The sequence below is a fragment of the Vanessa tameamea genome, chromosome 29, assembly GCF_037043105.1.
Source record: "Vanessa tameamea isolate UH-Manoa-2023 chromosome 29, ilVanTame1 primary haplotype, whole genome shotgun sequence".
Lineage (NCBI taxonomy): Eukaryota > Metazoa > Arthropoda > Insecta > Lepidoptera > Nymphalidae > Vanessa > Vanessa tameamea.
The window spans coordinates 2,545,595-2,571,548 of record NC_087337.1 but is presented as its reverse complement, the minus strand read 5'-3'; the positions used below and the strand labels follow the sequence as shown (position 1 = coordinate 2,571,548).

The 25,954-nt window shown below is 34.4% G+C and overlaps 2 protein-coding genes, 1 non-coding gene and 2 pseudogenes across 3 annotated transcripts; 3 read left to right on the top strand and 2 right to left on the bottom strand.

Annotated features, from left to right (window-relative positions):
- Positions 1 to 3,638: 3,638 nt before the first annotated feature.
- On the top strand, positions 3,639 to 3,720 carry Trnas-cga (transfer RNA serine (anticodon CGA)). The gene has a single exon. It is a non-coding gene; the product is annotated as a tRNA-Ser (tRNA).
- Positions 3,721 to 8,664: 4,944 nt separating this feature from the next.
- On the top strand, positions 8,665 to 14,940 carry LOC113395262 (tropomyosin-like). The gene is made up of 7 exons (XM_026632830.2): positions 8,665 to 8,772; positions 9,767 to 9,887; positions 10,784 to 10,938; positions 11,533 to 11,664; positions 12,466 to 12,573; positions 13,845 to 13,943; positions 14,800 to 14,940. Exons 1-7 carry the CDS (start codon positions 8,677 to 8,679, stop codon positions 14,917 to 14,919), a joined length of 831 nt encoding a protein of 276 aa, XP_026488615.2. The 5' UTR covers positions 8,665 to 8,676; the 3' UTR covers positions 14,920 to 14,940.
- Positions 14,941 to 17,782: 2,842 nt separating this feature from the next.
- LOC113395261 (uncharacterized) lies at positions 17,783 to 19,530 on the bottom strand. The gene is made up of 4 exons (XM_064219590.1): positions 19,404 to 19,530; positions 18,957 to 19,127; positions 18,354 to 18,462; positions 17,783 to 18,204 (listed from the first exon to the last, which is right to left on the bottom strand). The coding sequence occupies exons 1-4, from the start codon at positions 19,449 to 19,451 to the stop codon at positions 17,783 to 17,785; spliced, it is 750 nt and encodes a 249-aa protein (XP_064075660.1). The 5' UTR covers positions 19,452 to 19,530.
- Positions 19,531 to 20,073: 543 nt separating this feature from the next.
- On the top strand, positions 20,074 to 20,962 carry LOC135194278 (uncharacterized; annotated as a pseudogene).
- Positions 20,841 to 22,936, bottom strand: LOC135194439 (uncharacterized; annotated as a pseudogene).
- Between the last annotated feature and the right edge of the window lie 3,018 nt (positions 22,937 to 25,954).

Below are 25,954 nucleotides of genomic sequence, written 5' to 3'. Positions count from 1 at the left end.
AAATATAAACACAAATTAACATGAAAATTCAGTTGTGTCTGCTCGGGTTTGACCTCGGAATCATCGGTAAAGATTGACGTCTAACTATCGGTAAAATGGTCTAACGAATTAACCAGCTGTCCATTGAATAAACGGGACTTTATACCTATGAAATGTGTTTTGGACAGTTCCGGATTGTTAACTGTTATGGAGTGTAAGGAGGTAGGGAGAAGTAAGTACCGAAATTTATGGAATAACAATTTAAGAAATTGCTGCAAAGGCGCCATGGCCGGATTTAGGTGAGGGAAACTGCCCTGGGGCCTCCACAAGTGAGCTGCCCCCACAATAGAGGTTCCGAGGAGTTGAGAATTTCAATGTACCTAAAACATGTTTAGATATCTCGATATAGTCAAATTATAATATTATTACTAATAACTGTTTTAAAAGACACTGATGCAAAGAGTAGATAAATTATTGACAAATTTTACGGATAGTAATGAAATTGTTCACATTAATTTATACAATAGTTATTAGGGACCTCCACTCCTTTGTGGCTCTAAGGCTCTCCCAATCCGGTCCTGAACGGCGCTACTGTGGATAAATTAACAGTTATCGGAGTGAAGTATGCTGAACGAGAGACATTAGTAATTTAAAATATAAACGGATACAGTTTTTGTACAAAGAACTAATAACGTAATCAATTAGTTAAGTATTTTTTTTAATGTTTGGATGAGCAAATAGGCCACCTGATATTTAGTGGTCACCACCGCCTATAGACATTGGCGCTATAAGATATAATAACCATTCCTTACATTGCCAATACGCTACCAACCTTGGGAACTAAGATGTCATGTTGAGTCTATAGTTACACTGGCTCACTTACCCTTCAAACCGGAACACAACAATACTGGGTACTGCTGTTTAGCGGCAGAATATCTGATGAGTGGGTGGTAGCTATCCAGACGGGCTAGTATAAAACCCTACCAACAAAAATTTAATGAGTTCTGTGTACGCAAGGTCGAAAAAGACTTTAATTTTTTTTATATTCTTGCTTTTACAACATTTTATGTAGGACCTTATTGAATGTCAGATTAGTTTAAATAAAACAATTAAAATAATTTAATTTGCCGAGATGGCCCAGTGGTTAGAACGCGTGCATCTTAACCGATGATTTCGGGTTCAAACCCAGGCAGGCACCACTGAAATTTCATGTGCTTAATTTGTGTTTATAATTCATCTCGTGCTCGGCGGTGAAGGAAAACATCGTGAGGAAACCTGCATGTGTCTAATTTCAACGAAATTCTGCCACATGTGTATTCCACCAACCCGCATTGGAGCAGCGTGGTGGAATATGCTCCATACCTTCTCCTCAACGGGAGTGGAGGCCTTAGCCCAGCAGTGGGAAATTTACAGGCTGATTATGTTTATGTTTAATTTGCTATTATGACCTGAGACTAAGTTCTAACGACAATAACCGAAAATCTTTAGCATAAAATTAAATTGATGAATGAGATTAAAGGAGGCGATGACCCAGAAAACGTGAATTAATAAGACTCGCCCCACTATTTTCAAGGGGAAAGCAAGTGCGGGAAGCTCAATTCAACTCCGTTAGTCACGATTCTTGAGTCCACCACGGGTTCGTGTTCCTCGCTAGTTTAATTTACTTTGCCAAATATTAACGGACATTGAGTCAACGGGAAAATTGCTCCAATTTTTTGAGATCATTTTATCGTTATCAAATACACACTTTCCTGTTATAATCCAATATTTTTAACTAGAGCCCCGGCTCCGCTCGGATGCAATGTTGATACTAAATTTACCGCAGAATGTGTTTATATACAACGTTCACGGCAGCGTTTTAAAAATAAAAACGTAACAAATAAAATCTTTGCTCTTAGTCCTCTCACGCACACTAACACATCTTGTAACGTCGCCCACTAACACTAATGCACGCTGATTATAATCCAACTTGGAGTACGCCCCTTTGTAACTGAATAGATATAGTGAGGATTTCATCGGAAAAACCTAATGCTTTTGTAATAGCCTAACTCTAGGTTTAAACCCGAGACCTCGGGATTGGCAGAGGTACAGGCTAGCGACATAAACTCTGCGGCTACACCAGCTCCCCCTACACACACGGACGAGTATAAAATAAAATAAAAACATGTTCAGAATGTTCCAATTATATTATATCCAGTATATATTATTTCCATTTTATTTAATATCAATTTCATTAATTAATTGCATTGATTTTTTTTTTAATTACTTTAAAATATTATTATTCCTAAAACATGCAACTAATCTTTTGTGGAAGTCGCCCCTTTGGCGTAGGCCCCCCCAGCGTCTACATTACAGCTACACGGACGACTAGTATCGTTAAAATGACTTATTGTACAAGTAATGTTATGGGCATTATTTGTTAATCGTGCGTGTTTGACTTCGCGTGATCGCACGTAATAAGTTTTCCTTTGCCGAACTACTGTCATAGACGGAGAGTGTTATGCGTTATAGTCTGAAATAAATTTTATTTAAAAAAAAACTTTTTTATTTAAATAGTTTAATAACATATATTTATGTAATAAAGGAGATTGTTCCAGAAGGTATGCTTTGTATGAGTAGGGGACTTTGTAATAATAATTATTAGTATTTACTGAAATTAGCACAGTTACTAGAAGCCTTCCGATCAAGCGATTACTTTAGTCCGTGTTCGTATAATTGTGCCGTTATAAGCTGATAAAACTCTTCTAAGGCCAATGGAGCATGCGAAAGCGAACCCGTGGCGCCCGCCGATAAGACTAGGTAGTACTAGTAATAAGTTTTCTAGTGGGTATTCCGGTGTACCGGGGCGCACTCGGCATCCAGGGCACCGGCGAGTGTCAGATACCCCTCCCCCTCTTCCACGTGGGGGAAACGCGTAACGCGTTTTTCCAGCGAGAACAAAGGTATTAACTACCGTCGATAAGTAATTTTGTTGCTCAAACAGCTGTATGGCTGGGGTGACGTCATCGTAGGTATAAAAAAGACACGCTCGGTGTTTAGGTAAAACGAAAAGGGAAATTTTCTTATAAATTATGAAAGGAGGTTTTATTACTTTTAATTTATAATTTATATTTTAAATGTTTCCTGTTGTAACTTCAACTTATGTTTTATTACATCTTTTATCTCACCAGACTAAAGGGACCTGTATATCTTTTTTTATTACTTTCCACTTGAATATTTCTAAACACTCGGTTTTGAAACTATATAATGTAATGTAATTTTTACAAGATTATTGATCGTCTAGCTAAAAAAATAAAACACAACACACAACAAACCACAGAAAAAGGTACTAAGGTGTTTTGCCTTTGCCTGATTATATATAGACCTGTACAGACACCTAGGGGTCTTCTAGGAAGAAAAAATGCAGGTAATTCAGGCCCTTTGTAATTAGACGTGGGTTTTATAATGTCTTTCTCGTGTAGATACTTGTGTCCTTAGAAATATTAATTAATGTTGTTATTTTAAATGAAAATTTTAAGCTATGAAAGTAAAATTTCTAGTTCGAACTTGAGCGTGTTTTATTTCGTATAAAATATATAATTCTATTTTAAAGCAATTTTATTTACAATGTTAGGAACTTATACTGAACTTAATGGAGAGTTTGATTGCCTCAGCTCATGGCAGTCGTGGCCGAGTGGTTAAGGCGTCTGACTCGAAATCAGATTCCCTCTGGGAGCGTAGGTTCGAATCCTACCGGCTGCGAGAGTTTTTACATGAAACGTTTTAAAATTTTTACGTGAAAGTCTACTTATTTTGAAGAATAATTTTAATCAAAAACCGAAATTCTCTGTATGAAATACACAATATTTTAGTATAACAAGTTTTCATCTGCGGAATGGTCCAGTGGTTAAAACACATAACTTAACCGAAGAATCCGGGTTCAAAAACAACACCACTGTTTTCATGCGGATAATTTTTTTTTTTATATAAGTCACGTCGTGTCTGACAGGGAAATAAATCTTTTTTATGCTATACCTAGTTGTCAAACGGGCAGGAGGCTCATTTGATGGAAAGTGTTCGTGGAAAGGTTTATATATATTGTTTATATAGATAATGTGCCGCAGTGGATTGGTGAGGAATAAACTCGTAGCCATCTCCTCAAACTGACATACATTACTTAGCGGAGGACATTATAGGCTTCTTATTATTAAAGTAAATATATAATTTTTATTTTGTACTATGATTGTTACTTATCTTGTAAAGTCTTGGTCTGGGTTCAATCCTATGGTCCTCTAAAAAGGTAGGTTTCTCATTAGCAATCTGGAAGTTGAAGTTGTTTAGACTATGTTTTCGTGCCTCGGAAAGCACATTCCTATGTTTGGTGATTTTCCGTGCCGTCAAATTATAAGTTATATATTAGAGAGTTTAATTGTGTTTGTGCGTCCACTTGCACAGACTTGATAGCTCCCATGTGAATAGCCGCTGTGGTCAAGGTCAGGTTTACATATATTTCTTTAAATAAACGTTAAATATTTATGTCTAAGCTTTAATTTCATGTGATACGTATGAAACCATTCACAAATGTCAGATCATTGGGAAATTCAAAGGTTATGATTTTATTTTTTACGATGCACGCGCCCGTACCAAGTACGACTCGTTAGCTCACGTAACTAGGGTGTTCTAAAAGAAACAGTCAAAAACGAGTCGAGCTCAGATACAACGTGTTCCGTATCACAACAGTTTCTATGACAGCTATATTAATAAATCAGTATTACCAAACTGAAATACTACTAAACGAGTAATAAGTACACCAGTACACAGAATATTTATTTATTATTTGTTTTATTTTATAAATTTTATAGTTCTGAAGTTAAATGTCCAATTCACAAAAATCTCCTATTCTCATTCCACGCGCGCCCCTCTTTTATTTTTTTAATAATCATTTTGCGCGGGAAAACATCTTGTATTATATTTTAAAGCCATACGAATGACGTTCTGAAATCGATTACACTTTTATGAAATCGGATACAATAACAAAATATGACTTTATTAAATATATAATTATAATATAAATGTAACTACATAAATAAGTATTTCTAACACAAGTATACATGATTTCGTATTAACGTGCTAACATTTCATTAGATGTTAAAAAAGAGTAACTACTGAGTTTCTTGCCGGTTCTTCTAAAGAATCTACATTCCGAACCGGTAGTAGCTTTACTTTAAATAGTTTGTTAAATGACGAAAAAGTTCAAAAGTTCTTGTAAAAGCCTACTTGAATAAAGTATATTTTGATTTTGATTAGAGATTAGATGAAGTCTGACACTTGAGTGTGTTTTCAAAAGTGCTTTGTTAGTTTAATCTTTTTAAATAACTATTTAAAAAACATGAAAAATATATGTATATTTTTATATGAACACCTTCTGAGACTGTAAACGTCTACGGACTATCTATGTATTGTACTGTCCATGTATTTTAAAGAAAAGTATTTAAATTCTTAAAACAAAACATCACTAATTTCAATTAAAATTCAATTCGTAATTTGATAAAAATATTGTACAGTAAATTTAAATTAATCAGCCTGTATACACGACAATGTTCGTCTGCTGTCTCGATATACGAAAATCTATGCAAAATTGCCATACCGAGGGCGTAACTTGCATCGTATAGACTAGGTAAGTGATCGAAATTTATAATATCGTCGTTTCAAATGAAAATAAAAACCTACGTGAGATTCGATTTAATATAAAAACTAATAAATTCAGTAAGGAGAGTTTACTGTTTATATACGCTGCTTAGATATACAGGTTGGTGGATAGGGTATCAGAATAAATTTCGACACATGGAGAATGCCTCACGATGTTTTCGTTCACGAATTATAACAACATTAACAGCCTGTAATTCCCCACTGCTGGGCTAAGGCCTCCTCTACCTCTGAGGAGCAAGCAATGCTGATAATTCAGTGTTCACCACTAACATACTGCATCACAATCAAATAATTTTCATTGTTCTCGCAATCCTTTGCGCCCTTAAACGGTATTTAGTAAGTATAATGATGTAAAAGGGACGGCTGATAAGTCACCGGCATAAGGTACTTGATGGAAGAAAATATATATTTTTTCATTCGTAATTTATCTGTGTAATAAGTACGATAATAATCTGCCTCTACACTTTGCCGTTAATTATTTTATTTTTATTTTATTTTATTTGGATAACCAACAAAAGAAAACATTGTTACATTCATTTCATTATAAAACTATTAACAATAACTTAAATGTCCTTTTAATTATAGGCTATCACATCATGCAAAATATAATAATTGTAGTGTATCAATATTTAAATTAAAAAACAATAATAATAAATTCAATAAAAATTACAAAATAATCAATAACATTGACATAACTAATAACATTATAACAGAAAATACAATTAGACATTTCAATATAACACAAAGTTTTAAAATATCACAAAATTAAATTAAAAAATATATATATATTTTATTATAGTTATTTTAAAAAAAAATGCATTATGTGTAATACTAAAATCAATCAAGAAGAAAATATATATTTATTGTTATACTAGATGAAAACCCAGCTTTTCTCGGGTCAAATAAATAAAACTAATCAAATATAAATAATTAAATGTACTGACTACCGTCGAAAATATTATTTGGAACACACTTTCCGAATGCACTCATAAACGTCAAACATGGCCGCCCGTTGAACTGTCATGTCATTGAATATCATGGATTTAATATCGAAATATCTCGATTATACGAATTTTGCGGATATATGTTATCGACTCAAAAATAATTATTTTTTAACGATCTATCATTGTGGATAGGTTTCGATCGGGTCTATCGTAGATCTGAAATTATGAATATAGATTGTTTTAATTAGAATTAAAGAACAGCCGCTAAACCTTCCAAGGTTAAGGTATTAAGTCGTTTTTTTTTAATGTACACAGACGTACTTTCCGTGTCGTTGTCATATCATATTTTCGTATTACATTATTAACAATAATTATGTTATTAATGTTCTTGCATTTTTTTTGCGAGGTAACATCACAATTGGAATTTTTGGACTGCAAATTGATGTTGCAAAGTTTGCATTGAACTCTACAATGACGAAGATGTAATGATTAGATTATTCCAGCAAGCTGCTCTACTATTAAGGTTTATATAAATATAAGATTCGGCCTTCGTTCCGATTGATTCATTCGTTCATCGACTATCTTCACATCACTATATCTTGCTTATAGAAGTGAAATAGATTAAAAAAAGAAACCAAGAATTTAAAATACTTAAAACAATTTACTAACAAACCAAAAATATCACCAAATCATACATATTGAAGTAAACAACTTACTCAGTTAAGCTTAAAAATCCAAAATAAAACAACGAACAGTTTTAATAAATTACAAGTCGAATCAATACCGACCTTATGTCCGCGCCAAAAAATAAAATGACGTTTAAATTTAGTTTCGCGCGCTTTTGTTTTATTTGTTCTAGCTAGTTGTGTGGTTGCGTCTTTGTATCGCGGTAAACTCAGAAACGGATTTTCAAAGTTATTCACGAAATTTATGTGTATATTTCTGTCAAATTATGAGTAAGTTTTCCGAAAAGTGAGGATGATTTTTGATGAGGTCGGACAAATCTTACCGACTGGAACGATTAAATAACGATTTAAATGTTTTGTGAAGACCAATTTTCTACCCATGTAAAGCTTAAACGAGTACCTAGTTTATCTAATAAATGTTAGGAATACATCATATTCGTAAAAAGTAGTAAAATTGTCTATATATGTAATCAGAATTGGGAACTTTTCCGCAGGGGCGTAGCTACGCCAATGCAGGACAAAACGGTCGCAAGCCTGACATAAGGGGCACAGCGGGCCACAGATAATACTTTAATTTCAAAATACTTTTTCAAGTAGGGCCCTGGAATAAAAATTAAAAAAAAACCGCAAGGAAAACGTGTCCAAAATTTCGGCACATGCTTTTAAAACTGCATTGACTGAAACGGAATGGGACCATACCTATGTTGCTCACCTTTTTTTACTAAATTTTAGTACTCGTGAGAATTAAATGTCTCGATATTTTAAATTTTAGTTGCTTTCTTTATCAAAAACCCACATCGAGTTTACTGAGATCACGAGCTGCACTGTCCATACAATGTAGCTAAGGTGAAAAGTCGAAACGTTGGACTCCAAAGCTCGACAGTTCACATTCGTTTTCATAATACGGTAAACGGGGCCCCGTTCTTCTTACATTGCAGGCTCGAAAAGGCCACTGGTATTCCGTAAGTCTCCGCAGTAATAATAAGTGTATAGACTAAATAGTAACTAAACAAGAACTCAATAGTAATAACTATTTAATAAACTAAATAGATATACAATGGAATATACAATAGATAGATATTCTACCGCCAAGTAGAAGTACTCGGTATTGTGTTCCGGTATGAAGGGTAAATGGGACAGTGTAACTGCAGGCCCAAGGGACACAACATCTTAGCTCCCAAGGTTAGTGGTAATTGGCGATGTAAGGAATGGTTAATTTTTCTTACAGCACCATTGTTTATAGGCGGTGACCACTTACCATCAGGTGGCCCATTTGCTTGTCCGCCTACCAATGTCATAAAAAAACAAATGATACGTGTGTTGAATTGAGTTTTATCAAAATAGTTTTAACTTTTTTAATCAGGTTTAAAGGATTGAAGATGTCACTGAAAATACTCCACTCTGCACCCCAAAGGCCTCGTAACATACACTGCGTCAGGTTTTCCGGAGATGACTTACCCAAGTTTAAATCTATGGTAAGAAGTGATAATAATTTAATTTAATTTAATAACAAGCTCTGTGTTAAATTTCGATTTTACGTTTTGTTGTTTTCCGGTCTTAGAGCGGGCATGAGCTATTTCTCAGAAACAATAACTATATCTATATTAATATTACATATTTGTTACTCCCTGCCAAACCACTGAACGGAATTTTATGAAAGTTGGCGTCAAGGAAGCTTGAAATCCAAGGAAGAATATAGGCTATACCTTTTATATCTAGCACCTGATGACCAACCCCTAAAACGAGGAGGGGTCGAGGACAACTATATAGGATAAGAAAAGTACGCAGGCTGGTAAACTGTCCACCTTCTGATAAGTGGTCAAAACTGCTCATTAGCAGGCTGTAAACTTCCCACTGCTGGGCTAAGGCCTCCTTTTGAGGAGAAGGTTTGGAGCATATTCCACCACGCTGCTCCAATGCGGGTTGGTAGAATACAAATGTGGCAGAATTTCGTTGAATTTAGTCACATGCAGGTTTCCTCACGATGTTTTCCTTCACCGCCGAACACGAGATTAATTATAAACACAAATAAGCGCATGAAAATTCAGTGGTGCCTGCCTGGGTTTGAACCCGAAATCATTGGTTAAGATGCACGCGTTCTAACCACTGGGCCATCTCGACTCAAAACTGCTCACCAATGCACCATGTAAGTGGGTAGTACTTACCTGCTTAAGCGTTTATCAAATATTCCGTTGCGTTCCGGTTTGAAGGTTGTTTGAGTCAGCGTCGTTACAGGCGCAAGGGACGTTCCCAAGGTTGGAAGCGCATTGGCGATGCAAGCAGCGCTTAAAATTTCTTATAGCACCACTGTTTATGAACAGTGGTGACCATTTACCACCAGGTAGCACATATACTTCCAGTTAGCTATTTAATATAATAAATTTTGAAGATACGTTTACGTCGACATATTAAAAAAAAAAAAATTCACTACATATAATTTTAAGATGTTACTTTTCTTGGCCTACACAGGATACCCCAGACCCAAATCCTACATATGCACCGCAGTCGCTCCTCAGCCTGGATTCGGGAGCTCCGAGCCCGGATAATGGATTCCAACCAGCCGCGCAACGATATCGCCTCAACGAGCAAAGTAAGATAAACATGTACTTACACAAGAAATATGTCAAAATATGGAATTAGCTTTCATTATTTATATACCTAGATAGACCTTCAAAACTGAAAATACATCAAAACGAATAGTGGCCAAGGCTTGGTCACTAAGTACAGGCACACTAATAAAGTACGCTTGATTATGGTATTAAAGTAGAGAAAAGCCGAGAACTTCAACTTTGTTCTTCAATATAATAGTTTATATATGGACCATTATTGTACTTCTATTTTCAAAATCAAAATATACTTTATTCAAGTAGGCTTTTACAAGCACTTTTGAATTGTCATTTAACAAACTATATTAGGTAAAGCTATCACCGGTTCGGAATGTAGAATCTATCGAGAAGAACCGGCAAGAAACTCAGTAGTTACTCTTTTTCAACATCTAAAAATACAGTCATGTTAGTTAAATACAATTATATATTTATGTTATGTCTCCTGCCTGGAAGTCAACGAGCATTAACTCCACGCTTTTTTATCATCAATATAATCTTATATCGAATTATATGCCTTCTTTACCGGTGTATTTTTTACAAATGATTTGAATTTATGAAACGACAAAGTTAAAAATTTTATTATAGAAACGGATACCTTGCCCCTAGAATGATTTATTGACTTTTCGGCGTCGGAAACTTGGCATTATAAGCTTATCCTTACTTCTTGTGCACATACAATGATTATCACTGATTTTATCAAAGTGATTAATGCTACTGTGAATATACATAATATTGTTTTAAATCTATTGTGACGAAACAGTGAGTATTCCTACTTTGTTAAAAACATCCCGAAAAGAGTATAATATTATTTTATCTTTTGAGAGACTTAGTTGATATTTGAAAGCAAGTAGAACTTGAATGACTGACGTGATTTGTTCAGGAATTAAGCTCCTCACCGCTATCAATCAGATAGTGCAACAAAGAGCTGACCTTGAAGCGAACAGAGCAACTTTATCCAGCATGTTGGAGGAGCTGAAACGGAAGCTGAAACGAAGGGTCGAAGAGTGTCACTTCGAGAAGAAAGAGAAAATGAAGGTCCATATATATTAATACGCGAATCAAAAACTTTGTGTGTTTATGACGGAGGGGTATAAAATTTGTCACAGTTAAATTTGATCTGGAAAATGATATTTAAGATTTTATAGGAAGAAAGCTTTAGAAGAAAGCTCTTTGCAAGGTATTGTGTTGGCTCGTAATTATTTATGCTGGTTGAAAGAATATTTAGACGGTCGATGGTATACTAACAATCTTGCCAAATACTCCTGCCACCTTGACTTTTTTGATTGCTATCGCGACAAAAAACGCGTCGTTTTCATAAAATTTACTATAGTACGACACAACTTTATGTAGCATCGGCCAAATTCGTAAAACCGATCACATCCGAATTTAAGTACGCCTTCAACATCGCCGATCTTTTTTTTTTTCCTATGCGAAAATGATCTTTACGCAAACGTGATAATTTGTAATGTCATATAACCAAAAAAACATTCGCCATATTGACGGTTGTTTTTTTTTTAATTTGTCGCTCCTACATTTAAATTGTGTCGTACTATACCTAGCTAATTTTACGTCAAGTATTCGAACCAGATTATTTACACTAAATGTGCAGTAAGACAATCACTATAACAGGCTTTAAAACAAGCAAATCAACGATTAGAAAGAGAGAAATTCAGCATCGTGACAGAGATGGAACACCTTAAGCGACACTTGGAGAAGGAAGAGGCACATCACTTGCAACACGCAAGGACTGCTGTAGCACAGGTACAGAGTATTTAATAATACAATTTATATAATACTACAAGTACTTTTAGCTCAGGATCTTGGGTTCTGTAGTTTTATTAGTCACCTACTCGACAACATGGCAGTCCAAACTATATACTAAATTATCTTATATTAAAGAGTGAATATACTTTTAGTTTTTCTAATTGCTGTTTAAGTGCTGGATTTAGCTAGAAAGTATCCTGGCCACACAATTTTTTAGCGACAATTAAATTTTTATATTATTATACTAAGCCCTCCACGGTTTTTCACTGCGAAAGACGCTAAAGTATAAAAGGTGTTTCAACTAATTTATTCTTGGGTCAGATCTCAGCCAGGGCCCGATAGAGGTACGCATTTTACCCAGCAAAAGACAAAACGACATGTTAATAATTTTAATGTAATATATTGTATTACTAACTGTATTTAAAACGGGATATTTACCATGTTTTTTATTTTTATTTGGTGGACAAGACATTCGTAGATAATGTCGAAATATCGAGCTCCACCAAATAAAAATAAAAAACATGGTAAATATCCCGTTTTAAATACTGTTAGTAATAAAAATTACCATGTTAATTTAAAATCTAATATATTGTATGTTTTGTTATCTAGTATAGTCAAATTATAATATAATTACTAATTACTCTTTTAGAAGTAGCTGATACAAAGATATCGACAAACCTTATTGACGAAATGGAAAATTTATTTTGTAAAATAATTATTAGGGCCTCCACTCCTTTGTGGCCACAAGGTCTCCATATATTTAAATGTATATGGATGAAGAACACTTATTATTTTCAGGCGATCCAGGGTGTAACGAGATCATCCGATTTATTTACGCCTTGTTCCGTGGCGGAACTTCCGAACATCGTGAGCCGTAACGTCGCGAAAAACGCACCATCGAGAATTGTGAGTTTCCTTGATAATAATTTTCAAGTTAGATTTCTCGGTCGAAAATAAAACTAAATGACAGGTGGATTTAAAATAAACACACCTTAGATTTAAACATGCCATGCAATCTAATAATATCTACTGCACTACAAACAGTTCTTCATTGATATATTCTTGTTCATCCATCTTGTTCCAAACATCCATTTTACGTTCAAATAGCAACTTCGAGGACATTAAAAATATGGAGCAATAATTAATATGACGGCGCATGGTGCGCCATCTTGTTTTTTCATCCATCTTGTTTTAGCCGGCTTAAATGCACGGTTACATTCAAGATTTCCCGCGCACCACGAATGCGACGAATCACTAATTACCGACAGTTTCTTTATTCTTTTGTAATAAATTCAGTGGTTTATATGTGTTTGTGTATATTATATTTTAACGAAAACGATATTTAAGTCTACTGTGCTATTAACTATGTATTTGATTTGTTCAATTAAAAACCTATTGAATTTGTGAACAATAATTTGAATATACGCCTGCTAGCCCGCTCGACATGAGCAAACCTGATATTGGCAATAAAATCTCTATAAATACTATAGAATACTCGTTTGCTTCATGCAATTATATCGCGTCAATTCATATTAAAATAGTTTATTTGTATCTTATATAGTTTTAGTTAATTGTATTGTTTTAAGCGTACCGTTGACAAGATCGATACGATGTCCTTCTAGTGAATTAAACAATAAAATACACCAATATTCAGAGCCGTCTCAAGCTATGCCGGGGCCCTTGAATTCGGGGCCCTTTTGGTAGATATTTACTACCGTGTACAAGTAATTTGCTTATAGCCTTAAGTATAATTTAAAATAATCGGTGCGGTAATTTTCGTAAATTCGTAGGAATCTGATTGGTTGTACAATCTTAAGGCTATAGTATATCTATTTCTATCATGAAGAGCACGTCTATAGGTTTCTACTTTTAATATCGACTATCGTCTCCAGCCTTTTGATAAATACGTTAGTTATTTCTTACAAATATGACAATTTCGAAAATATAATGTATAGCAGTCAACGTGAGCATAAACGTGTGAAACAAATTGTTTCTTCGGGGCCCTCTCAGGATGGGGGCCCTGGGCATGTGTCCCGTGTGCCCATCGTAAAGACAGTAATGCCAATAGTGTTAGCAAAGATGAACATTGAAAATTCAAGGTCGAAGTTGTTTATCTAGTCTTCGTGCCATATTGGCATATTTGCCATGTAGTAATGGCATATTTGTATTAAACACAGGCTGACAACAAGCTGGCTGCCGCGCGGTTGATGCGCGACATTGCTGAGCTGAGGCAACGTGTCGCGCAAGTTGAAGCTAGACTCGCGAACGAACTAAAGGTAAATTAAACATCACATTGCTTACATTTTAAGCATAGAATGTTGTAATTTTCATTTAAATTAATCTTTACATCAGTGAGAATCAATTTCGACTTAAATTTGTGCAATCCTCTTGCTAAATGGTCTGGTTAATATGAAAATGACTAACAATACGCGTAATTTAAATGGGCCAGTCCGCAGTTAGTTTCTCCGCAACGTTGAAGTACTTCAATAAAAACGTAACTTTAAAAAAATATTTTAACTGCACAAGATTCAACGATATCTAATTTACTAAAGTCCAGAAGCGTTGCGTGCCTTGGTATAAAAATTTGTTGGGCCTTAGGAATGGTAAAGATTTCTCACAAAAAAACATTCTCACGATCAAGTATAGTTTGCGTAAAATTGCTTCTAATGGAAACACCGTTAACCCATGCAAAGGAGTACGATTGCTTTGACGATCTGCTAACAACAAACAGAAGTGGCAATACGTTTGTTTAAACCATTAGAACACCATAACCATGGTCTTGGATTTTTTATGCCTGTCTCATTGACATATGAATAATAGTAGACAGAAAAAAGTCGTTTACTCTTTGAATATTTTGGAAACGGTCCTTGTAGTTTAAATGGACCCAATTTAAAAAATATTTTTTGTTCGTATTTAAAAATTATACGGGGCCCCCGGGCCACGGGGGTAATTGATACGGCAGATACTGGTAAAGCCTCTATTAATACTTGAAATACTGTTTGGTAAGTTTAAATAAAGTGCGCACGTCTTAACTTACCAATATATGTATATAACCAATCTTTACGCATATCGTATACTTATATACTTAATTTTGTGGAATACGTTAAGAATAATACATTAGTGCATTTCCAGCGTAAACGGCAGGCTGAAATCGACATTGTTCGACTGAGGAAGGAGCTGTCAACTACAAAGAGCTGCGTCGCGTCACTAAGGCTCCCCGCACAACGGAAACCATGCTCGAAATTTGTTTAAAACAAAAAAAATAAAAGTTAACCAAAATGTAACTCGAAAAATTTTGAATATTATAATGAATAGACATGACTCTGAATTTCCAAGTAAAACTTATATTTTTTATGCATTGTCTCATTTTTTAGTAATTGTAGCATAGATTCTAAGTTCAACTGTCTATGGTACTACATGTTGTATACAATCTTATTCCTGTACAAAGCGGGGAAGTGCTTTAAATTTAAAAGTACTTCTCCACCTACAGCCTATCTCAATCGAAGTAGGAATAAAGATAAACAAACCTTAGAATTACATATTTCATACGATTTGCTAATATCTCAGCTATATTGTGCAGTACTAAGAGTTTATGGTTAATATATCTTTATTTATAATACAACACTATTACACTTAACTACTTATATCCACTTCAATTTTACTTCTAATATTACCCGATGACAGTTTCTGCGACGTTCAAAACATAATGTTTTCGCAAATCCGTAGTGAATATCATAGATTAATCGAGCTCTTGACCAATGATATCGCGTCAATTTGCTGTCAAATGTTGTTTATTTGACTTTTCTCCTGTTATGGTTGGAATGCAGTATAGTCGATCGTCAATTCCGATGTTGTTGAGGAAAACGATAGGATTGTTTATCGTAACACAAACTTATTATTAAGTGTGACTTGCAACACCAAAGCATAGCGAAATGACAAAGCCCAAATTATGACGACATCAAGCAGAAGCACCAAGAAACATGCATGTCTCGAAGGCAAATAAATATACCAATGATATGGTTGTTAATAACGGAAGGGCGGAAGCAATTCCAATGTCACGGACGGCAGGACTCGTAATCTGATTGGATTAACTACCTCACTCATAAACTCGCTGAAAGAGGAGGTTATTTTAATAGTCTGTTGAATTTACTAAGAGATTGTGTCCATTAGTACAATTTTAATCAACCATAATAAAATAATTATATTTTGATGACGTTTCATTAATTTCCAAAAAAAGGCCATAACGGCCATCTTCAATGAACAACTTAAAACATTACAGGAGGAATATCATAGTGCCTATTTATGTGCACAAACACAAGAGCACTCTAGCTGGGGGAGCACTCTATAGGTAGGAGCACTCTATGGGGGGGCACTCTATGGCGTGAGCACTCTAGCTGGGGGAGCACTCTATAGGTAGGAGCACTCTATGGGGGGGCACTCTATGGCGTGAGCACTCTATGGAGGGAGCACTCTATGGGGGAGCACTCTAGGGGGGGAGCACTCTATAAATGTAAGGGACTACATTCATGTAGTCCCTTACATTCCCCATGTTTGCACCCCATTGTTTTACTCGCTTTCTTAAGCACAAGTATTTAAGCACGGTCAACTTACAAACTTCGAGCTGCTGTATTCGAGGAGCAATAAAACGTAATCTAAATAAAAAAAATAAGCAATAGGGCTTTAATAAACAAAAATATAAACGTGTTAATAAAAACAAATAATAAATAATGTTCGCAAATAAACTTACAGATATTACAAAACAATATCAAAATTTTCAGTAAGAAACTTTCCTTCCAAGACAATCACAGAGTGCGCTAAAATATAGAATCAAAAAGCAGAGCGGTTGAAAGGAGTATTTATATCTCTGCTTTTAATCTATAATTGTACATTTTGCGCATCCCAAGCTTAACGCCATAGACAACCGACAAAACTCTTCACTTTTACTTGCCATGCGTCAAATAATGTGTCTGAAATAATCTTTTCCCTTTAAATATTCGCATACACACATCACAGCGGTATATCGGCTGGCCGGTGTGTGTTCGCATATGTCTCTCTAATAGCTCCTTCGTCTTCAAATCTTTGCCGCAGACTGCACATAGACAATGTAAGCTGTTTTTATGCACACTGCTAACGTGCTTGGCCAAGTTTTGAGCCATTGTGTATTTTTTTGTACATTGGCTGCATTGATATTTCGGTTTCACAAAGATTTCTTTTTTCATTGTTTGTGAAGAACTTTTTGGAAAATTGCTGAGCCTAAAACAATGAAAAATTATTAAAAATCTTTGACAAACAAAAGAAAAAGTAAACATTCGGATTGGATTTTCTTTACTCGATTGGATAAATGACTGACTCGAATCGTAATATTTTCAATTAAAAAGCTTTTATTACATACTTCTCCATTTAAAAATATAACCTATAAACTATGTTACGGTATACCGGTGCATTTTAAAAAAAAAAAAATGTTACGAATGCCGAGAAACTGACTCTAACTAAATACATCACGACTATCCAAGCCAAGTTGCGCCGTGAACAACTGACTACCAGACACACACTTTCGGTTTTATAAAATTACTAAGTCAAACTGGAATAAGTCATAAAGCCGATTTTTTGGTAGGTATTGTTAAAATAAATGAAGAAAATGTCCTCTACCCAGGCAGAACTAATGATCATTTATATTCCTTAAAACGAAAGAACAAACTTATCCGGTAGTTAGAATTTTGCACTTGACTAACTTGTTTTTCCCCAGTAAGGAGCTTTATTCATTGAGCACGACGTCCTACCGGTGCTTAAATGAATACCAACTGTCACGGCGATCAGTTAAATAAGTTATGGCAACAGTCAGTTGAGTTCAGAATAGATAATATAAAAACCTCCATGAAAAATTACATGTGGCAGCATTAATGTTGACTGATCCAACAGTGTCGAAGTCTAATGATCACAATCAGGGGTCAATTCTACCGATACGTTGACGATTCTATGCCGATCCAACTTTGATCGCAACTGGATCGTTGCATTTGTACTCGGTTTAACGGTAACGATTCGATTGCGACGAACTGTCAATTTGTTCGTAAAATTGGAGATCAGATCAACGTCAATCTATCTAAAAGATTAATTTCTACTTAAGTGATCTAGGAAATTCTTGCCTGTTCTTCGATTTTAAGTCAGATTTCACGTGCAGTTCAAGATGTTCTCGCATCGTATTCGTAGGAACCATCGTATTACACTTCCTACAAAATATTCTACGCGGCTCGCAATTCTTCTTACATCGTGAGCATATGAACTTTTTCCACCCTTCAAATGGTACCAACATTGGGTACCTCTGTTTACACACAGTACATGCGATATTCATCCTTTTGACTTGAACATTAGAGTTCATAATCGATTTACGTTCAATTAACTTTCGCTTCTTCGGCGGATTTACCATGGTACTCTTAGTCAACTTTTTGTACAATTCCACGATTGGAGATTTCGGTACGTTCCTATTTTTTGGACGCGCAAAGCCTTCGCCGATGCCCAGGTGTGATTGATTCGTTGAAACTATAATGAAATCATGTAAATACAATTATTAAACTGAATCATTCAGTGATTGAAGAACGGTAGTCGATTAAATGGGCGATTTGATGGTAAGTCATTAGAGCAACTCATATATAAAGGCATTTGTTAAGTTTGTAAACTTCAATACTGACATTCACTGGGCGGTTTTGCAAAGGCGGCTTGCACGAGGGCTCGAAAACGCTGAGTATTACGAAGTTGACGTATACAGCGCTCGCATATCATGTCATCTGTTTGAAGAACCTGAAACGACCATATTTTTAGGAATATGTCAAATCAACACCACTGGGCCAATTAGACCCTGACCCACTGGGTCAAAATTACTACTGGGCTACCGTTTAGGATACGCCCAGGCAAGGACCTCGAGGCCCGTTTCCGGCTTAACCTAGGCCAAACAGGACGACCACGATGGTGATGTCAAATCAGTAAATACTAGAAAATTGTCATTGGTAAATCATTGTCCTTAAAATTTCAATTTTAACTTTGACAAATTTGCGCAAATATTTTGAATATACATAGGCTTAGAACCTCTCTAGCGTAAATTGCAGCAAAAATATCCTAATATTTTACTTTCTATTTTACGGTCAAAAGTGAAACAAGACTTGGTTTAAAAGTTGTTTCAATAGCCCTTCTATTGGAATATTTAAATAACTCCTAATAAAAATGAACTATGGCATAGCTCGATATATTTTTTATTTCGTTATAACAAAATTTATAGTCATTTAATAATTATGTACCCGAACTCCAAAGCAGTCATACAATAGTTGATCATAACGCCCTTCCACCCCTTCCCACACGTAAGTGTCACAAAAGCAGTGTAAATTAACATCTCCTCCACATAGATGACAGCAACGTATTGGAATGCGGGCATCGCCTGACGCATGCGCTGTGGTTAGTTGAATAGAATCCTAAAATATTTTTATAATGGTTGTATTAGAATAGTGAAGTTAGTTTTGTAAAAAAAATATATATATTTTCTTTAAAATTACTTAAATAAAAAATTATGCATTTTTAATTCAATCTTTTCATGTGTTAAATCAAAGTTAATTGAGCAATTATAATAATCGCTTACATATTTTAAAATTATATATACAAACTATACTGACAAAAACGTCGAACGTAAAAGTATAATATTTACAGGAATTTTGTAATAATATGATAAAATTATAATTTAAATTACTTACTTTACTAAAAATCTTTTGCAACCTTTCTTTTGACCACAGCAAATCCATTTGATCCAATACTTATTATCAAGAAATTTTGGTAAACTCGAATAATTTTGTAATTTTAGGAGCGTAACGTCACACGAATTGTCAATTGAAAAAAAATACATCATCTTTAGTAACATAAAGTTTTAATTGCTACCAATAACGCTAAACATTTTAAAATAGAGCTTAAATTAACAAAAGAAAGTTTTGAATATTGCTTTATATTGGATAATTATGACAAAATTAGTATTTTTTTCTTTTACAATTACTAAACAATCTAATATCGGTAACTGAAACTAACCGAAGCAATAGGCATGATGACAGTACCTAAGAATCACTGAAATTATAATTTTAAATAACAATATAGTATAGAGAGACTCTAAGTAAATCATTTACTTTTAAATTACATGTGTGATTCTATTTATTTTAATAAAAATACAAAACAAGAATCCGCCATATTAGGTCAAACACCAATCAGAATCGCGTGACGTCACGCTTTTGTAATATTGTTTTGATTTGATTTTTATATCGTTCGAACTTACCTTGTGTTTACTCGTTTCGATATTAACGTCACCGTTTATGTGATATTGCGTTGTTAAATACTATTATCTCAGTTTAAAAAAAGTACAGCAAAGAAACGTTAGCAATGGAACAAGGATGGGCGGATTTTTTGCATCAAATAATGACTTCTGCTCCGCTGAATTCCGATTATAATAAATATAAGGAACAATCCTATGAGACATTCTTAGAAAAGATTGTGCTGTCTAATCAAACTTGCTCAAATAGAGGAAGAGACCAGAGAACAGCACCAAAACAGCCTTTGGTTTGAATTGAGATATGGTCGAATCACAGCATCAAAAGCATTTGAATTCAGTCGGTGTAAAAAGAATGACGGAAGTCTAATAGCTTTAATAATGGGAGGCAGTATACCAGACACACCAGCCATGAAACGTGGTAGACTACTGGAGAGTGAAGTGCGAAAAACTGTCAGCATTAAACTTGGCATAAAAATTTGAAAGTGTGGACTCATGCTGTCTCAAGAGTACCCAATGATAGCAGGATCACCGGATGGGATCTGTGAGGATGCTGTCATTGAGATCAAGTGCCCCACAAGTGTGAAGACATATAAAAATTATGTCAACAATGGCAAACCAACTGAAAAATGTAATGCACAGATACAGATGCAAATGTATTTGACAGGGCTACAAAAGGGTTACTTTTGTATAGCTGACAGTAACTTCAGCATAAATAAAAATGTGGAAATTATAAGTGTGATGTTTGATGACACATATATGTCTGATTTCCTTAAACTTTTAGCGGGTCTGTGGAAAGAAAAAATATATCCAATATTGTACCAAAGTATATTGTAATCTTTATTAAAAATAAAATGCACAAATGATAATTTTTGTAGTTTTATTTAACTAGAGAGTCTTGCAAATTTATAAAAGCACATGCAGTTACAACAACATCATCAAGTACTTTTACAAAATTTGTGTTTAGACATGCATGGGGCTTTAACATATTAAATTCTCTTAAACGTCTAATTAACCTCTCAACATGAATCAAACTAGCTATCTGCTGTTTCCTTTACTTCACTTTTAGATAACTTGGCTCCAGCGACAACACTTGGGGGCCGTACAAGTTGTACTCTCTTCTTACGTAAGTATTGTTCTACATGCTTGAACTCTCTGTCAGCCATCACACACATATCAGGTTCTAAACAGTTGATAAAATCACAAGTCTTGACCAAACAGACACATGTATGTTACTCTTCCTCCATAGCCTGGTGAAACATAGTTTACTAAACCATTTGGTATACAAGACACTAGATATTTAACGGTATTAGCCTTTTTGTATTCTGACCATGATAGAGCTTGATTGACACTTTTTGAAGGCTTTTGCACTTCAATTTCAAAACAGTCTATTATACAACTTGTGTGATAAAATTTATGTCTGAAAGCCATGCGCAAAGTACATTTTATCAAATCTTTGTTTAATTTGACAATAAAGGGTCACATTACACTGGCTATCACTGGTTTACTTTTAAAAAATATTTTGCTTGCATATGTAGTGGTCATTGCAAAATCATCAGCAAGCTCTCTAAATGGATTATTTAATCTTATTTTTTTTAAACAAAGCAGTAAATGGTTATTATTATTAATAAATAACAACAGCTTTTGGAAGACCTAAGTAAGACCTTGGGTTTTTCATTATCTTAAGTATTGTATATTTGAGAATGTTTAATCATTCTTCTTTTTTTGTCTCCTCAGTTAATTCACTGCAGTCTGATGTTGATTTCATTATAAGAGATTGTATTGATGGTGATGTTTCTCACTGACTCACAGATGGTGCATATGAAATATCACTGTCAGATTGATCTTCTATACACATTTTTTTTCTTGATAACATGCTTGACACCACTGCTTGATATCACTGGTTTACCACAGCATGGTTTTACACAAATGGAGATGTAGTGATTGAGCAGGAATAGGGTTTCAAGGGTGATGTTAACTGGCTTACTAGCTTAATTTTGGTCTGGAAAGCTTTGCTTCTAAATTTACGTGTTATATGTACTTGTACAGATTTATCAACTGATTTTCGATAGGTAGTAAGCCCTTCTTGATTTTCTTCAATTGTGTGCAAAACTAAAATATAAAAATAATTAATTAAAAAATATATATAAACCAGTGCCTTATGTATGTATAGTTCTACAAAAATTTTGTAACAAACTTTGTTATAATAGGATTGTTTTATGTTCTCTGTTATTGACAAAAGTAATAGGCAGATTCAATCAATATACACTTTAACCCAATAAAACAGAAACTTATTCGCTGACATTATAGTGTTGGTGAGTACCTGAACTTTCTCATGAAATGCTTGCAGGTTCTAAATGTTTTGTAGGTGTACTTTTCTCTTTTTCACTTTCTTCAATTAGTATCCTTCTTTGTTTTTTAAGAATATAGGGTCGCACTGTAGTATTAGAAGTTCGTTTTCTTCTGTCCGATTGGCATTCAAATCTTGTGGGCATACACACTGACTTCATGCGCATTTGCGAAACTGAACCCATCACAAGATACTGAATATAATTTTCCATATCGTTTGGTAACTGAAACAAGAATAAAAGTTTTAGGTAAGTTCTAATATACATAGAGTATCGCAGTAGTAATAAAGGAATGGAACATAACCTGAAACGTGATCGCCAATATTATTGATAATTTTCTCTAATGATCTCAAGTTAACTTAATTATTATATAGTAAATAAGAGAAAAACTTACGTCGAAATGGTCTTCGCAAAAATAAAGTACAGAACTTGAAGATATAGCTGTTGGGTCTCGTCGTGCAAGATTTAGCCACATATTTCTAACTTTTTTCTTCAAAGGTACATTAATAAATAACTTCTTCGGAGTTTTTATAGATGTATTTTTACATTGAGGAACCGCACACCATCGATACACATTAGAATTCATAATTTTCGTATGAAATAAATTAAATTATGTACGGATCTAAATAAACATTTAACGAACTGTCAAATGTTTACGAAAGCGTGACGTCATAGACCGACGCCATTAGTATTCTAGCGTTTTTAATATAAAATTTATTTTTAAAAGATCATTTTTTCCTAATAAACTTTATTTTTTGTATAAAGTAATAACGTAATAACATGGTAGTGTAGTTTTTCAAAGTCTGACATCATGCCCATTATGGATAAATTGTTGTTAAAAGGCCGAGATAAAAAGGAATCTGATGATCCTAAGGTAAGTAATTAATAAAAAATATTTATATAAGCCTATTAAAAGCCTTGTTTACAGAGGCACTACAGTTAATGTGTATTTGTTAACTACGTCTATATATGTATGTTTGTTTATTAAAGAGTTTTCTCATTTTATCATAGCACTGCCTCAACAAAGTGTGCTTAGTATTGTGATTGATGTGCACAAAAGCGTTATAAACTATGGTTATTAATTTAACTGTAAAAAATATCAAAAATAATATTTTAAGAAAATGTCAATGTAATAAATCAGCTATTTTTTATAACTAATATCATCTATTTTTACAGTTAATTTTTACTTTCTAAGGTCGAGCGCAAAATAGTACCCGTGGAAGAGACAACGGAGCCTACAACTTCTGGTGTAGAAGCAAATACCAATCCAATTCCAGCGACCTTGGCTAGAAGCGATTCAAGTGAGTCGAATTATCCACCAAAGAAAAAGGTAAAACGCTTAAATAAATTTAACCCTCTTTGTCTCGAAGAACCAGATTTCTCAAGCTGGTTACAAAAAGATTCGAAGATGAAAGATGGACATGAGTTGGCAAACTGCGTTCTTTGTTCGGTGTCAATTATAGCACATAAAAGCGACTTGATTCGTCACCAGAACTCGGACCGCCACAAAAAAAACACTGGAAAGCAAACAACTTCCGAAAATCTCTACTTTCTTACCAGCGACAGCTTTAGACGAAAAAGTAAGGACAGCTGAGTTAAAGCTTGTTGGTGCTTTAGCTGAACATAATATTCCTTTATCGTTTATGGATACCTTAGGCCCATTGTGCAAAAGCATTTTTTTTTCGATTCAGCCATAGCAATAAATATTAATTTACACAGAACCAAAGCCACAGCTATTGTAAAGAATGTTATAGGTAACACATGTATAGAGGATGTTAATAAAAAATTAAGGACACAAGGAAACTTTTTTTCTTTAATAATGGATGAAACCACGGATCAGAGCAGTAAAAACCAATGCTGTTTTACCGCTATTCTGTATAATCAGGAAACGAATAAAGTAGAACATTTATTCCTGGACATGGTTGAAATATCATCAGGGACTGCATCTGGATTGTACGACTGTTTAAAGCAAATGCTTCAAAACAAGAACATACCCATTGAAAATATGGTTGGATTCTCTTCAGACACTACAAACGTAATGGTCGGCGAACATTGCTCTGTATTTTCTTTTCAAGAAGGACTTACCTTACATTGCTCTCATTAAATGCTCCTGTCATATGACACATCTATCTTCATCCAAAGCTTGCCTCAAATTACCGCGAAACGTTGAAGATTTTTTACGTTCCGTTGGAGCTCACTTCAGCCGAAGTTCGCACCGTCAACTTAAATTTCAAGAATTTCAAGAGTTTTGCCATGTAGAAATCCATAAAATTTTGGCGCCAGCTCAAACTCGATGGCTTTCTTTAAAGGCGTGTGTTGATCGAATCCTAGAGCAATACATTCCATTGAAAGCATACTTCACAGAATCAGTATTTTCAGATCCATCGAAGACTACGGAAGTCTTGGTATACCTAGAGTTCATGTCATATGTGCTGTCGTTGGGGACAAATTTTAATACTATGTTCCAGGCAGAATCGCCACTTTTGCACCGATTAAAGCCAGAAGTCGAAAAACTATTAAAGGCACTGTCTTCAAACTACCTGGCAATGAGTTACATTAAATCCTTGAATGATATTTTAAACGCTGAGTTCAGAAACACCAAATATTTACTGGATTTAAAGGACATCTACATTGGAATAAAAGCCTCACAAAGCATGGCAGAATTAATAGATGACAAGAATGTACCCCGTTCAGCTACCACAGATTTTATAAGACGTGTCAAGACTTTTTCATGGAGTTAACATCGGACATTGCTAAGAAGTTCGATTTCAGAGACTCACTGTTCAGAATAATATCGATTGTAGAACCATCAGAAGCCCAAAAATTTACTATTAAATCTTTGACGCTTATATTTCAGCGATTTCCTATACTGGAAATATTCGTAGCAGCCCAGAATTTAGATGATGAATGGCGAGCTCACGCTATGCTGGATTTCACTGAGCACGGGCTTGATGTGGACAATGATGCTGAAAGCTACTGAAGAAAAGTATTCTCTTTTAAAAACTCCGCAGGACAAGATTTGTTTCCAAATTTGAAAAAAGTGATCCAGTTTTTATTCGTGCTTCCATTCCGTAATGCACCAGTCAAGAGGAAGTTCAGTGACTTAAAAAATATTAAAACATTAAACAGAAACAGACTACACACAGACACGATAGTTTCCTTAATGACTAGTAAAGACGCAATAAAAAAACAAGGCGGTATTGTTAAATTTATACCTTTGAAAAAGATGTTAAATTGTAAGGTATGGCAAAATTCTTAATAAATACAAATGAAACATAAAACTGCTTGATTTTTTCCTTTATTTTTGTGTGGGGAATTGGGCATTTTTTTCCCCTAATTTGGGGAATTTCGCTTTGATTTTTGGGGAATTAGGTGAATAGGTATTGGCAACCCTGACTCTGTGTTAATACTAACAATTGCAACACTTTATGACATTAGGAGCTTGAGATGAGTTGACAGTGACATTCATGTATTTTCTTTTTATCGTTTGTGATCTGTGTTGTGAAGTTAAATTGTTTTATAAATTATATATTTCAATAAATAAAAACAGTGTATTAGACATAAGAAAGTTTAACATCATATTTATTAAAAAAAAAAACAAACAAGCACTGCTATCAATTTAGTTTAATTAAAACAACAGTGTAAA